Source organism: Oncorhynchus masou, chromosome 5 (genome assembly GCF_036934945.1).
Source record: "Oncorhynchus masou masou isolate Uvic2021 chromosome 5, UVic_Omas_1.1, whole genome shotgun sequence".
Classification (NCBI taxonomy): domain Eukaryota; kingdom Metazoa; phylum Chordata; class Actinopteri; order Salmoniformes; family Salmonidae; genus Oncorhynchus; species Oncorhynchus masou.
The window spans coordinates 39,459,049-39,472,575 of record NC_088216.1 but is presented as its reverse complement, the minus strand read 5'-3'; the positions used below and the strand labels follow the sequence as shown (position 1 = coordinate 39,472,575).

The following is a 13,527-nucleotide window of genomic DNA, read 5'->3' as shown; positions in this document are numbered from 1 at the left end:
AAATTACAGGCCTCTCATCTTTTTAAGTGGGAGAACTTGCACAATTGGTGGCTGATAAATATGTTTTTGCCCCACTGTATATTCAGAGCCATATCCCTGTAATGCTTAGAGAAGATCTTATGTCAAGTGTTATTGAAGTGTGGTTGATTGCAGGTTCACTTGTCACATCTAAAGCCTTTTCTTTTGGGGTATTGTTATAGGCCACCAGGTGCTAACAGTCAGTATATAAATAATTTGTGAAATGCTTGATAGTGTGTGACATAAACAGAGAGGTCTACTTTCTTGGGGACCTGAATATTGACTGGTTTTAATCAAGCTCTCCACTCAAGAAGAAGATTCTTACTGTAATCAGTGCCTGTAATCTGGCTCAGGTTATTAATCAACCTACCAGGGTGTTTACAAACAATACAGGAACAAGTCTGTCCAAATGTATCGATCACACTTTGTTCTAAATCTATGTCCGTACCCATTGGATCACAATATAGTGGCTTTATCCAGGAAAGCCAGAGTTCCAACAGCTGGGTCTGAAATAGTGTATGAGATCATACAAAAGATTTTGCTGTGACTCTTATGTGGATGATGTTAAAAATATTTGTTGGTCTGATGTGATTCATGAGGAGCATCCAGACGCTGCATTTGATGAATTTAAGAAAATGCTTCTTCCAATTATTGATAAACATGCATCTGTTAAGAAATTGACTGTTAGAACTGTTAAGGCTCCATGGATTGATGAGGAATTGAAAAACAATGGTTGAAAGAGATGGGGCAAAAGGAGTGGCTAATAAGTCTGGCTGAACATCTGACTGGCTTATTTTCTGCAAATTGAGAAATTATGTTACTAAACTCAGCAAAATGAAAAATAAACTGTATTATGAAACCAAGATCAATGATATAAAGAATGATGGAAAACTTTGGAGTACTTTAAATGAAAATATTGACATAAAGACATTCACCTCCATCTTTCATCGAGTCAGATGGATTATTCATCACAAAACCATTTGATGTTGCCAGTTATTTTAATTATTTCATTGGCAAACTTACGCAGGAAATCCCCACAACGAACAGTGAGCAATTGTATTAATGCATTAAAAAAAATAGTGAAAGAAAAGCAGTGCGAGTTTGAATTTTGTAAAGTTAGTGTGGGAGAGGTGGAAAAATTATCGGTCAATAATGACAAACCTCCTGGCATTGACAACTTAGATGGAAGGCTACTGAGGATGGTAGCTGACTCAATAGGAGTGGCTAGTTTTGGCTGTAAAGCATATTTCGAAAATCTGAGCCTAGAGGAAAGTCTTTGTCCTCAAGCCTGGAGGGAAGCCAAAGTAATTCCGCTACCTCAGAGAGGTAAAGCGGCTTTTACTAGTTCTAAAAGCAGACATATAAGCTTGCTGCCATCTCTTAGCAAACTGTTGAAAAAAATTATTTGACCAAATACAATGCTATTTCACTAAACAAATTAACAGCAAACTTTCAACATGATAATAGAGAAGGGCACTCAATAAATGACTGATTGGTTGAAGAATGATTGTGGGAGCTGTACTGATAGATTTCAGTGTGGCCTTTGATATTATTGACCATAACCTGTTGTTGAATAAGCATATGTGCTATGGCTTTTCAACTTCTGCCATGTTGTGGATTCAGAGCTATCTGTCTAATAGAACTCAGAGGGTTTTCTTTAATGGAAGCTTCTCTGTCAAACATGTAAAGTATGGTGTACCACAGGACAGCTCTCTAGGCCCTCTACTTTTTTTGATTTTTACCAATGACCTGCCACTGGCATTAAACAAAGCATGTGTGTTCCATGTATGCGGATGATTCAACCATATATGCATCTGCAACCACAGCTAATGAAGTCACTGAAACCCTTAACCTCTAGCGTCGGCAATCCCGTATCCGGGAGCGTAATCATAGCCTCAAGCTCATTACCATAAAGCAACGTTTCCTATTCATGAAAATCGCAAATTAAATGAAATAAATATATTGAAACACAAGCTTAGCCTTTTGTTAACAACACTGTCATCTCAGATTTTCAAAATATGCTTTAACCAAAGCTACACAAGCATTTGTGTAAGAGTATTGATAGCCTAGCATAGCATTAAGCCTAGCATTCAGCAGGCAACATTTTCACAAAAACAAGAAAAGCATTCAAATAAAATAATTTACCTTTGAAGAACTTCGGATGTTTTCAATGACGAGACTCTGTTAGATAGCAAATGTTCATTTTTTTCCAAAAACATTATCTGTGTAAGAGAAATAGCTCTGTTTTGTTCATCACGTTTGGCTAAGAAAAAGAATGAAAATGCAGTCACTTACAACGCCAAACCTTTTTCCAAATTAGCTCCATAATATCGACAGAAACATGGCAAAAGTTGTTTAGAATCAATCCTCAAGGTGTTTTTCACAATTCTATTTGATGAAAAATCATTCCTGGCAGTCGGTTTCAAACGGAAAAATACTGCAGCTGGAGATTACGCAATAATTGCAACGGAGGACACCAAGCAACCTGGTAAATGTAGTCTCTTATGGTCAATCTTCCAATGATATGCCTACAAATATGTCACAATGTGGCAGACACCTTGGGGAAAACGTGGAAAGGGTAAGCTGACTCCTAGCTCCTCCACAGCCATATAAGGAGTCATTGCCATGAGGCGGTTTCAAAAAATGCGGCACTTCCTGATTGTATTTTTGTCTGGGTTTTTTCTGTAACATCAGTTCTGTGGCACTCACAGACAATATCTTTGCCGTTTTGGAAACGTCAGTGTTTTCTTTCCAAAGCTGTCAATTATATGCATAGTCGAGCATCTTTTCCTAACAAAATATCTTGTTTAAAACGGGAACGTTTTTCATCCAAAAATTAAAAGAGCGCCCCCTATATCGAAGAAGTTAACAAAGAGTTGCAGTCTGTTTTGGAATGGGTGGCCAGTAATAAACTGGTCCTGAACATTGTATTTGGTACAAATCATTCCTTAAGTGCTAGACCTCAGCTGAATCTGGTAATGGGTGGTGTGGCTGTTGAACAAGTTAAGGAGACTAGATTACATGGAGATTGATTCTAGATTGTAAACTGTCATGGTCAAAACATATAGATTCAATAGATGGGGAGAGGTCTAGCCGTAATAAAGGGATGCTCTGCTTTTTTGACACAACAATCAAAAAAGCAAGTTCTGTAGACTCTAGTTTTGTCTAATCTTGATTATTGTCCCGTCGTGTGGTCCAGTGCTGCATGGAAATACCTAGTTAAGCTGCAGCTGGCCCAGAACAGAGTGGCACGTTTTGCTCTTAATTGTAATCAGAGGGTTGATATAAATACTATGCATGCCAGTCTCTCTTGGCTTAGAGTTGAGGAGAGACTGACTGCATCACTTATTTATATAAGAAACAATGTGTTGAAAATCCCAAATTGTTTGCATAGTTAATTTACACACAGCTCTGATACATACACGTATCCCACCAGACATGCCACCAGGGGTCTTTTCACAGTCCCCAAATCCAGAACAGATTCAAGAAAGCGTACAGTATTACATAGTCATTATTGCATGGAACTTCCTTCCATCTCATATTGCTCAAATAAACAGCAAACCTGGTTTCAAAACACAGATAAACACCTCGCTGCACAACGACTCTCCCCATTTGACCTAGATTTGTGAGTTTGTGTATACGCATTGATATGTAGGCTAGGTGTGCCTGCATGTAATTCTGTCCTTGAACTGTGCTTGTCTTTTGATGTTCTATTTTAAGTCATTCTGTATTATGTCTCATGTTTTGTGTGGACCCCAGGTAGAGTAGCTGCTGCCTTTGCAACAGCTAATGGGGATCCTAATAAAATACCAAGTACCGAATGTGTGATAGTCATACTGCATATTTATTTTCTACAACTCTTTGCGTGCATGCTGCGTGAAACCACATACAGTACATGTGGAAAGTATACCCCATAATGACAAAGCAAAAACAGGTTTTTAAAATGTTTGCCAATGTGTTAAATTAAAAACAAGAATACCTTATTTACAAAGTATTTAGACCCTTTGCTATGTTACTCAAAATTGAGCTCAGCTGCATCCTGTTTCCATTGATCAACCTTGAGATGTTTCTAAAACTTGATTGGAGTCCACCTGTTGCAAATGCAATTGATTGGACATGATTTGGAAAGGCACACACCTGTCTATATAAGGTCCCACAGTTGAAAGTGCATGTTGGAGCAAAATCCAAGCCACGAGGACGAAAGAATTGTCCATAGAGCTCCGAGACAGGGTTGTGTCGAGGCAGAAATCTGAGGCACACGTTTTATTCAGCTTTGTTCAATTGTATTCTTCATACTATAAAATAATGACACGGAATAAAAATTAAATATTTTCTGCTAAATGAACTAGTGCAGCCCATAGCCATTTGGCATATCCACATCAGGACCTAACATAAGGACAACTCAGAGTATGCTATTATTTTCTTCTGAAATAGATTACATTTTCTACATGCTTCTTTAGACCGGTCTAAAATAATGGATTTAGGAGGTGTGGAAGCCAGGAGATGCTAAATGTGTTTATGTTCATTAACTGTCAATTGCCGTGAGGCCGGCAGTTAGTTGCTTGACAATCACTGGCTGACAAAATTTTGTGAAAACCACAGGCCTAGTCTCCACATGTTATTGGATTGTCAACATTGCAGAACCAAAAATGGGTCTCTGTTGAAGGTTGTGTGTCTTCCAGCAGGACAACAACCCAAACACACGTCAAAAAGCACCCAGGAACAAACATTGAACTGTTCTGGAGTGTCCAGCGACGAATCCGAATTCCATCAAACCTATGGCGAGATGTGAAAACCGCAGTTAGTGGAAGGCACCACTCGAGTGGGCCAAAGAATAAGCTCTTTAATGGCTACAAGAAGGCACTTAAAATATTTTTTCATCTCAAGTATTAGTTCCTGGGTGCCATTTTGTTTTAGTTAGCTTAATTAGGCTAACGTTGTATTTTTTTTTAAACGGTTCTGAAATGGGGAATTATTTTAGAAAGGTACAGGGGTGCCAATATATTTGGCCACCACTATCTTAGTACTAGACTTAAGTTATTTATTGTTTTGTGATTGTAAGTAACTATGTTCCATTGAGATTTGGATAGTATTATTTACTAGGGCTGGGAATTGCCAGTCACCTCACGATACAATATTATAACGATATTTAGGTGCTGATACGATTATGTATTGCCATTTTCAGAATGATATTTGTGTTGCATTTCAATACTGTGATTTTGAGATTCCATGGTCCAAATATAATTCTCACTATATGTCTGCTGCAGAGGGACAAGAGAGAGCCATGAGAAAGTTAGTTTTGATCAGTCATGGAAATAAAAGCTCCCTATTTAAAAAGTAGATGGAGAACAAGCTATGAAGGAGAAATACAGAAGTTTTGGTACAGGTATAGACAACTAGCGCAAAAATAATATTGCGATATTGTCAAAATAATACTATACGATATATTATCAAAAATAATATCCCGATATGTAACTATTCCCCCCCCCCCCCATCACCTACTTGCTTCATGTCGTTGTTGTTGCTCTAAAGTACACAAAATACATGTTTATATGTTCCTATATTTGCATTGAACATTGTGAATAAAATACAAGACGACATACCTGTAGGGGAGTTTAGAATCCCTACATGTGTTTTAAGAATGTCTGGGCTTAACTAAACCTTCTCTTGGATGCAGTGTGGCGACCCGTTCAAAGACGAAAACCTTGTCGTCCTCAACGGGACCAAGGAAGAGGTGGAAAAACTGAGGGAGAAAATGGAGGAGAAGAGGGCCAAGGCAGCAAAGGTAGACATTCGTAGAGTTTTCTAATAAAAAATGTAGACATGCATTGATGTCAGTGAAAATTGTACTTACTGTAAGTGGAAGTAAAGATTCTCCCCTTACCGGTTATGTCAGTTACCTGGAATTTACTGTAACATTAACCACGTTTCCAACCAACCATTTCATGCGGGTTAATTACATGATGCATAAAAAAAGTAATGTGCTGATGGAAACATGAAATGCCGGTACAATTGTATAAATGCCAATAAGAAAATTCGTTCGTTTGACATGGTGGAATCTTTTTGTGTCTGTAAAATTAATTGTGCGGGAAATGGCAGTAGAAATGACTTTATTAGCAAATATTGATATAATAACAATCATATTGATGGAAACTTGGAGTCATGTGGCGATATGTTGTGTGGTCCTCCCACTACGATTTGGGAAAGCGTGCAGTTTATTAGGATACATAACTTTTTGTGTTTTTTATCATAAACTTCACATGGTGGTGAATGTGCAAGGTGATGAGCTTGATGCTCCTTTCCAATAAATATCCAGGGTTTTATTCTGGTGACATTATGATCCATGCTTGGCTGCCATTTGACAAATACAAATAATATCACTCTTATCCATAATAATCTCATAATGTATGTAGCCTACCAGCACTGTATCTGCGAGCTGTTGGCTAGAGCGCATATGCCAAGACCAGAGTGGGCACATTTTCTAAACAAGTTTTTGTGACTAAACCATCAGTAGAGTTGAAAATGTGATGGAAACCCATTTAACTTGTATTTTTCATTCGATGCATGGGAATTTAGCAACAAAAGTAATTTTTTATGTGCACTATGTCATCACGCAGAGCCTTTTATCCGCAAAAGGTCAGTTTGATGGAAACAAGTCTCTGGTGGGAAAATGTCCATATTGTTTGATGCAGATTCAAGAATATTTGCATGGAAATCTGTCGTCAATTGGATGGAAACCGAGCTAATGATAATTTTTTTTCTAGAAACCAAAGAAGAACAAAGTTGCAGAGACTGTTGCCAAGCCATCTGACTCAAAAGGTAGGAAGTGACGATGATGCTTGACAAATATCATATTTTGGTTTTATATACACACAGGCAAAAATTGGTACAACCAGTTTGCAGAATGAATTACAGTTTTGCTTTTCTATATTGATATTGCCTAGCTCAGTTGCCACCCACTTAAAATAATTTGGACTTTCAATAGAATTGATTAACATTTTTGGGATACCCATGTAGCGCTCCTGACAAATTGTTTTCTCGATTACAATTGAAATCTATGGGAAACACAGGTGTAAATACCATTAAAAAAGCATAACATGCCAATCACATCAACCTTCAGTCATCTAAGGTTATGTCTGACAGAGATCTACATAGTGATGGAAAATATGTCCACAACGGCCAATGACATGAGCTAGCAAAGTAACCATGCAAAGCTTGACCTTATTAGTTGCTCAAACACCAATTGCTCATATTTGTTTTGGCTGCTTTTGATTGCGTAATAGAACACATTTACATTGTATTATGTAGACTTGGGCTAAACGGCACCCTATTGCCTATGTATTGCACTTATTTTGACCGGGGGCCCATACGGCTCTGGTCAAAATTAGAGCGCTTTGTATTGCATGTATGTGTATACTTTTGTGCCTTACTGGTTAGTTATTTATTTGATAATCCCAGAGAAGCTGGTGTTTGGAGGATATATTGTAGAGGGCTGGCAAACTGTGACAATATATCCTCCAAACACCTGCTTCGAGGGCATTATCGCTTTTATACACTGGGTTACCAACATTCAAATAATGATTTACATATTTTCATTAACGTTATCTTGATGATTTTTTTTCATACTATTTCATCCATCCACAATAGTCGTGACACAAATCTAGGGTTGCTACCCAAACCAGCTGGACGTTCGTTCTATCGGTTCGAGTTCCAGAGACGCGACCCAGTCATTGTCTTTTTGTTCTGTATCTATGGCCACAACCGAGTTGTTCGTTTTAAATGTTCCAATGCCATACTGGCTGGCAACATTCTAATCCCATGCTTGCTAGCTAGCCAACTACAGCTAACTTACAGTAATGTCAAACATTGCAGCCAGAATAACAGCAAAGTAGCTGCATTTGCATTTGTTTAATCTGTTTTGAAGTGATATTTATTTAAATACAGTGTATTCGGAAAGTATTCAGACACCTTGACTTTTTCTACATTTTGTTACGTTACATCCTTATTCTAAAATGGATAAATTGTTTCCCCCCCATCAATTTATACACAATACCCCCATAATGACAAAGCATTTTTTTTAACTCAACTTCAAAACACTCTCCTTCAACCCACCTCTGCCAATGTGATGCGGATCTGTTTTTTTTTCTAAAGTATTTTTATTCACTTCGAATCTGGAATCCCCCAACAGAAGCTAGCCAGCTCACTAGCTAGTAGTCAGCTAACCACTGATAGCGGTCATCAGCTAACCATTAGCTCGGAAAGCTCTCGCCAGTCTGTACAACGCAACTCAAACCAGAGCATACCGGACCTATTTTCTCTCCATATCACCGGATTCCTACTGCAAGCTCTGGACATTTTCATGTGGATCATCGCAGCTAGCTAGTTGCTATCCAAGTGACAGCTGTGCCCTGGACACCATATGTGAATTGATTGCCCCCCATCTATCTTCAGAGCTTGTGCTGCTAGGTGACCTCAACTGTGACATGCTTAACACCCCGGCCATCCTACAATCGAAGCTGATGCCCTCAATCTCACACAAATTATCAATGAACCCACCAGGTACAACCCCAAATCTGTAAACACGTGCACCCTCATAGATATCATCCTAACCAAGATCTCAGCGATTGCTGCCTCATTGCCTGCATCTGTAATGGGTCTACAGTCAAACGACCACCCATCACTGTCAAACGCTCCCTAAAACACTTCACAGCAAGCAGGCCTTTCTAATCGACCTGGCCCGGGTATCAACCTCATCCCGCCAGTAGAGGATGCCTGTTTATTCTTTAAAAGTGCCTTTCTCACCATCTTAAATAAGCATGCCCCGTTAAAAAAAATATAGAACCAGGAACAGATATAGCCCCTTTGCACCCCAGTATCTCTACTTGCACATTAATCTTCTGCACATTCTCCCATTCCAGTGTTTAATTGCTATATTGTAATTACTTTATTTATTTATATTTATTGCCTTGCCTCCCTTATCCTACGTCATTTGCACATGCTGTATATAGACTTTTCTACTGTATTATTGTATTTAACTCTGTTGTATGTGTCCAACTGCTTTTCTCTATCTTGGCCAGGTCGCAGTTGCAAATGAGAACTTGTTCTCAACTTGCCTACCTGGTTGAATAAAGGTGAAATAAAAAATAAATACAACTCCTGCGCTGTCTTGGCTGTGTGCTAAGGGTTGTTGTCCTGTTGGAAGGTGAACCTTCGCCCCAGTCTGAGGTCCTGAGCACTCTGGAGCAGGTTTTCATCAAGGATCTCTCTGTAATTTGCTCCGTTCATCTTCCCCTCAATCCTGACTAGTCTCCAAGTCCCTTCTGCTAAAAAACATCCCCACAGCATGAAGCTGCCACTACCATGCTTCACCGTAGGGATGGTGCCAGGTTTCCTCCAGACGCTTGGCATTCAGACCAAAGAGTTCAATCTTGGCTTTATCAGACCAGAGAATCTTCTTTCTCATAGTCAGTCTTTTAGGTGCCTCTTTGCATATTCCAAGCGGGCTGTCATGTGCCTTTTAATGAGGAGTGGCTTCTGTCTGGCTACTCTACCATAAAGGCCTGATTGGTGGAGTGCTGCAGAGATGGTTGTCCTTCCGGAAGGTTCTCCCATCTCCACAGAGGAACTCTGGAGCTCTGTCAGAGTGAACATCAGGTTTTCGGTGACCTCCCTTACCTTCTCCCCCGATTGTTCAGTTTGGCCGGGTGGCCAGCTCTTTGAAAGAGTCTTGGTGATTCCAAACTTGTTCCGTTTAAGAATAATGGAGGCATTACATTGGCCACTGTGTTCTTGGGGACATTCAATGCTGCAGAAATGTGAAACACTTCCCCAGATCTGTGCCTCGACGCAATCCTGTCTCGGAGCTCTACGGACATTTCCTTCGACCTCATGGCTTGGTTTTTGTGCTGACATGCACTGTCAACCGTGGGACCTTATATAGACAGGTGTGTGTCTTTTCAAAATCATGTCCAATCAATTGAATTTACCACAGGTGGACTCCAATCAAGTTGTGGAAACATCAGATGATCAATGGAAACAGGATGCACCTGAGCTCAATTCAAGTCGTATAGCAAATGGTCTGAATACTTATGTAAATAAGGTGCTTTTGTTTTTTAAGAAAAGTACTATAATTTCTAAACTGGTTTTTGCTTTGTCATTATGGGGTATTAAGTGTAGATTGATGAGGGAAAACAATTTAATCGAACAAAATGTGGAAACAGTCAAGGGGTCTGAATGCTTTCCGACTGCGCTGTACATCCAAAGCAATGAGCTAACGATGTGCTATTTCCCCCCCAGTGCAAAAAATATGCTCTCTCTTCAGGACACTGTTGTTCAGAGAAGCTAGCCAACAATACAGCTAACAATTTCAAACTGGAGCTGGAAAGACCACAAACTAGCTGCACTTCGTTTTGTTTGTCCTGTTTTCTATTAAAAGGTCTTTGTATATATCCATAAAAATTATATTGATTCATGATTTCAACTGGCTGAGAAAAGCTGCCTGCCTGTCTTATCCCACCAGCTGTTCATTACTATGGGACAGCTGCCGATCTAATTTGAATATTGAAACAATGTTGCAAATGTTCGGAGAGACAGACGGCAAGGTTTATACAAATCTCTGCTGTTAAACTAAATGTTAGTCTAAAAGAAATTAGATAATGTATAGATTATTTTCATAGTGGACATCAAGTTTATAAATTGCGTAGCTGGGCTGATGAGACAGTGGATTGCGTAGTCAGATGGAACATGGTAAATAGGCATGGTAACTTGTGGAATAGATATCAGCTGGAATGTGCTTTTAGCACATAGTGGTTAGAAACAGAAGGACCATGTTAGCCTTTATGCAACGGGTGGGAATAATCCTGACTTACTGATTGGTTAAAACTGCATTCCGGCCAATGTCCGTTCCACATGTTACCATCCTCCAAACACCGGCTTCTCGGGCATTGTCACTTAAATATTGCACTCAAACTAACTTATAGCTTCAATGAGAAAATGTCTTGATCTGAGGTAGATGGATATTTGTCAGGCCAATATTTGTTTTGACCCACTCCAGCCTACTTTGATTAGATTTTGGAACATAAATAATGTTCAAATAATTCATCATATTCACACTATTGTAAAAGATTGTACCTCTCTTTTCAGACAGACAGGAGCTTCATGAAATGTTTTGGAAACATTTTGTTTTTCTCCCCAAAATGCCAGTGTTATAGATGTTTGTTAAAACGTTCTATGTATTTCTTGTTACCATTCATCTCTTTTGTTCCTATATAGAAAATCCAGAGTCCACTGAAACTGTTTCTTCAGAGGGGCAAACTTCATCACAAAATGGTGGAGACAACAGCCAGCCAGGTATTTGTGGTTTATTTTACTAGGAAGTGATACTTCAGGATTTTGAGGCACTTTATCTACTTCCCCAAGTGTCAGATGAGCTCATGGATACCATTCATGTCTCTGCATCCAGTATGAAGGAACATAGAGGTAGTTTCACCAGCCAATGCTCACTAGCATTAACTTAATGACTGGAAGTCTATATGGTATGTACTAGCATGTTGCCAGTTACTATAGACTGCCAGTCATTGCGCTAATTCTAGTTAACAATTGCACTAATGCTAGATCTTGCCTTTCAGACACTATAACCTCTCCATACAGTTCATAACTCAGCAGCATGATGTTTCTAACGTTATAACTGTCATTGCAACATTAAGGAAAGCATTAAACCCTTAAAGTAAGTGTGTGTGTGTGTGTGTGTGTGTGTGTGTGTGTGTGTGTGTGTGTGTGTGTGTGTGTGTGTGTGTGTGTGTGTGTGTGTGTGTGTGTGTATATTTGGGGGGTTTGAGATAGGCAGAAGACCAATTTCCATTTGGCACCAAAAAATGTTATTTTATTTTATCCTACACAATTAATGGTAATTTTGTCTTCTCCCGCTAGCAGTCCCTGAACCCCCTGCTTCTTCCAGCACCAAGGTGGTTACACCCTCGGCGGCAACCGGAAGCAAGAGGTCCATCCAGACCATGGAAGAGAAGTCGGAGACCTACAAATCTCTCTTCACCAGCCACAGTTCAGCTAAACGCACCAAAGACCAGACGTCCAACTGGGTCACCCACACCCCCTACCATTTCTAAATTACTTCACCTCCCCTAGATCGCCACCAAGTGGTCATGGCAGGCAACACACAACCAGATTGTGTATTTGAAGGGTATCTATAAAAGGTTATTAATAACACATTCATAACCCATACTTAACACATTCATAAGAAGTACGTGAGCATTTCATAAATGCTTATGTCAACAACCGCAAGTTGATAATTCACATTTCTGCATTTCTGTGACAAAGGCAATATCAACTTGCTACTGCTTATGAATGAATAATATGAGGGTTATGAAGCTTATGTCGGCATCCTTCAAGTAAAGTCTTAAGGAAGTTAACATTTTTCTTATAGGTATTCTTGGCTCAGGCTAATGAATCAATAGCCTATAGGAAGCACTATTAATGCTCCTTTTTCTAGGAATGGCTGTATTATATGTAGGTCTTATCTAGGTATGGATAGGTGTAGATTTGGCAAGTCATTATGGTTTGCTATGCAATATGACATATAAATGTTTTGAAATTATATCAAGGGCCTAGTTTATTTTTTTTTGTATAGGAAGTAGAATAGTGAGTGTTTTTGTAGTGTTCATTCAAAACATGCTTTCAATAAGCTCATTACTTATCTCTATACTCAATTTGAATGTTTCCTCCAAATAGCTTGTCACCCACCACCCATTAAAATATATATGGGAGGGAAAAAAGGTTGTTTTATTCACATGTGCATATTTCATTTTTATTTACATTTTGATATACTTTTTCCCACTTTGTTTGGGTTGAGGGTTGAACAAACATATGTCAAAATAAAGACTGTCATTTTACTTACAAAATGCATTATTTTTTATATGGAACAACATATTATAGTAGTGTGTACAAGTAAAGGTGTATTAGGTCGACTCAATAGGGGATTTGTTGTCCCTTTCAATTTGTATTTTGGGTGTGTCGCCAAACTACTGCTTTTTTTACTGTATATTTATTGTAACTACTGTACCTCACCTTTTCATGACACTGCAGGTGTTTTTCGGGTTTAAGAGTGGGATTATAGGATTTAAGGTGTATTTGGATTTCAATTATATTAGCCTACTTTTAGTACACGACCATGAAAGTGGTCGTGTACTAAATGAAAGTGTAAATGAACCCAAAAGAGCGCAAATTGCGACACGAAGGTGTCAAGGCTTTAATAATTCCTGTCACAAGATGGCAGCAGAGTTGTAACTTTGCCATAGATTCTACTTAGAGTAGTATAACTCTGGAACTCTACTCTGCGGATAACTAGATTATATTAATTTAGAATATGACCACTGGAAAAAGTCGCATTGGAGATTTGTTTCTCATGCAAGTAAATTAATTAAATACATTGTGTGTAGGCGTACTCTTTCGAGGAAAGTTCCTCAACGTTTCAATTTGATGTAGCCTATGCCCCAA

The 13,527-nt window shown here is 38.9% G+C and overlaps 1 protein-coding gene across 2 annotated transcripts in view; it reads left to right on the top strand.

Annotated features, from left to right (window-relative positions):
• The window catches only part of LOC135539566 (replication termination factor 2-like), a 44,399-nt gene extending 31,467 nt beyond the window's left edge, over positions 1 to 12,932 (top strand). Inside the window, exons 6-9 of one of the 2 annotated variants that reach the window (XM_064965514.1) lie at positions 5,696 to 5,803; positions 6,783 to 6,837; positions 11,290 to 11,367; positions 11,950 to 12,932. In XM_064965514.1, coding sequence (XP_064821586.1) covers positions 5,696 to 5,803; positions 6,783 to 6,837; positions 11,290 to 11,367; positions 11,950 to 12,140 — 432 coding nt within the window. In that variant the 3' untranslated portion in view covers positions 12,141 to 12,932. Of the gene's footprint in view, positions 1 to 5,695; positions 5,804 to 6,782; positions 6,838 to 11,289; positions 11,368 to 11,946 lie in introns of both variants that reach the window. The other variant, XM_064965513.1, reaches the window with a different exon arrangement.
• The last annotated feature ends 595 nt before the right edge of the window (positions 12,933 to 13,527 follow it).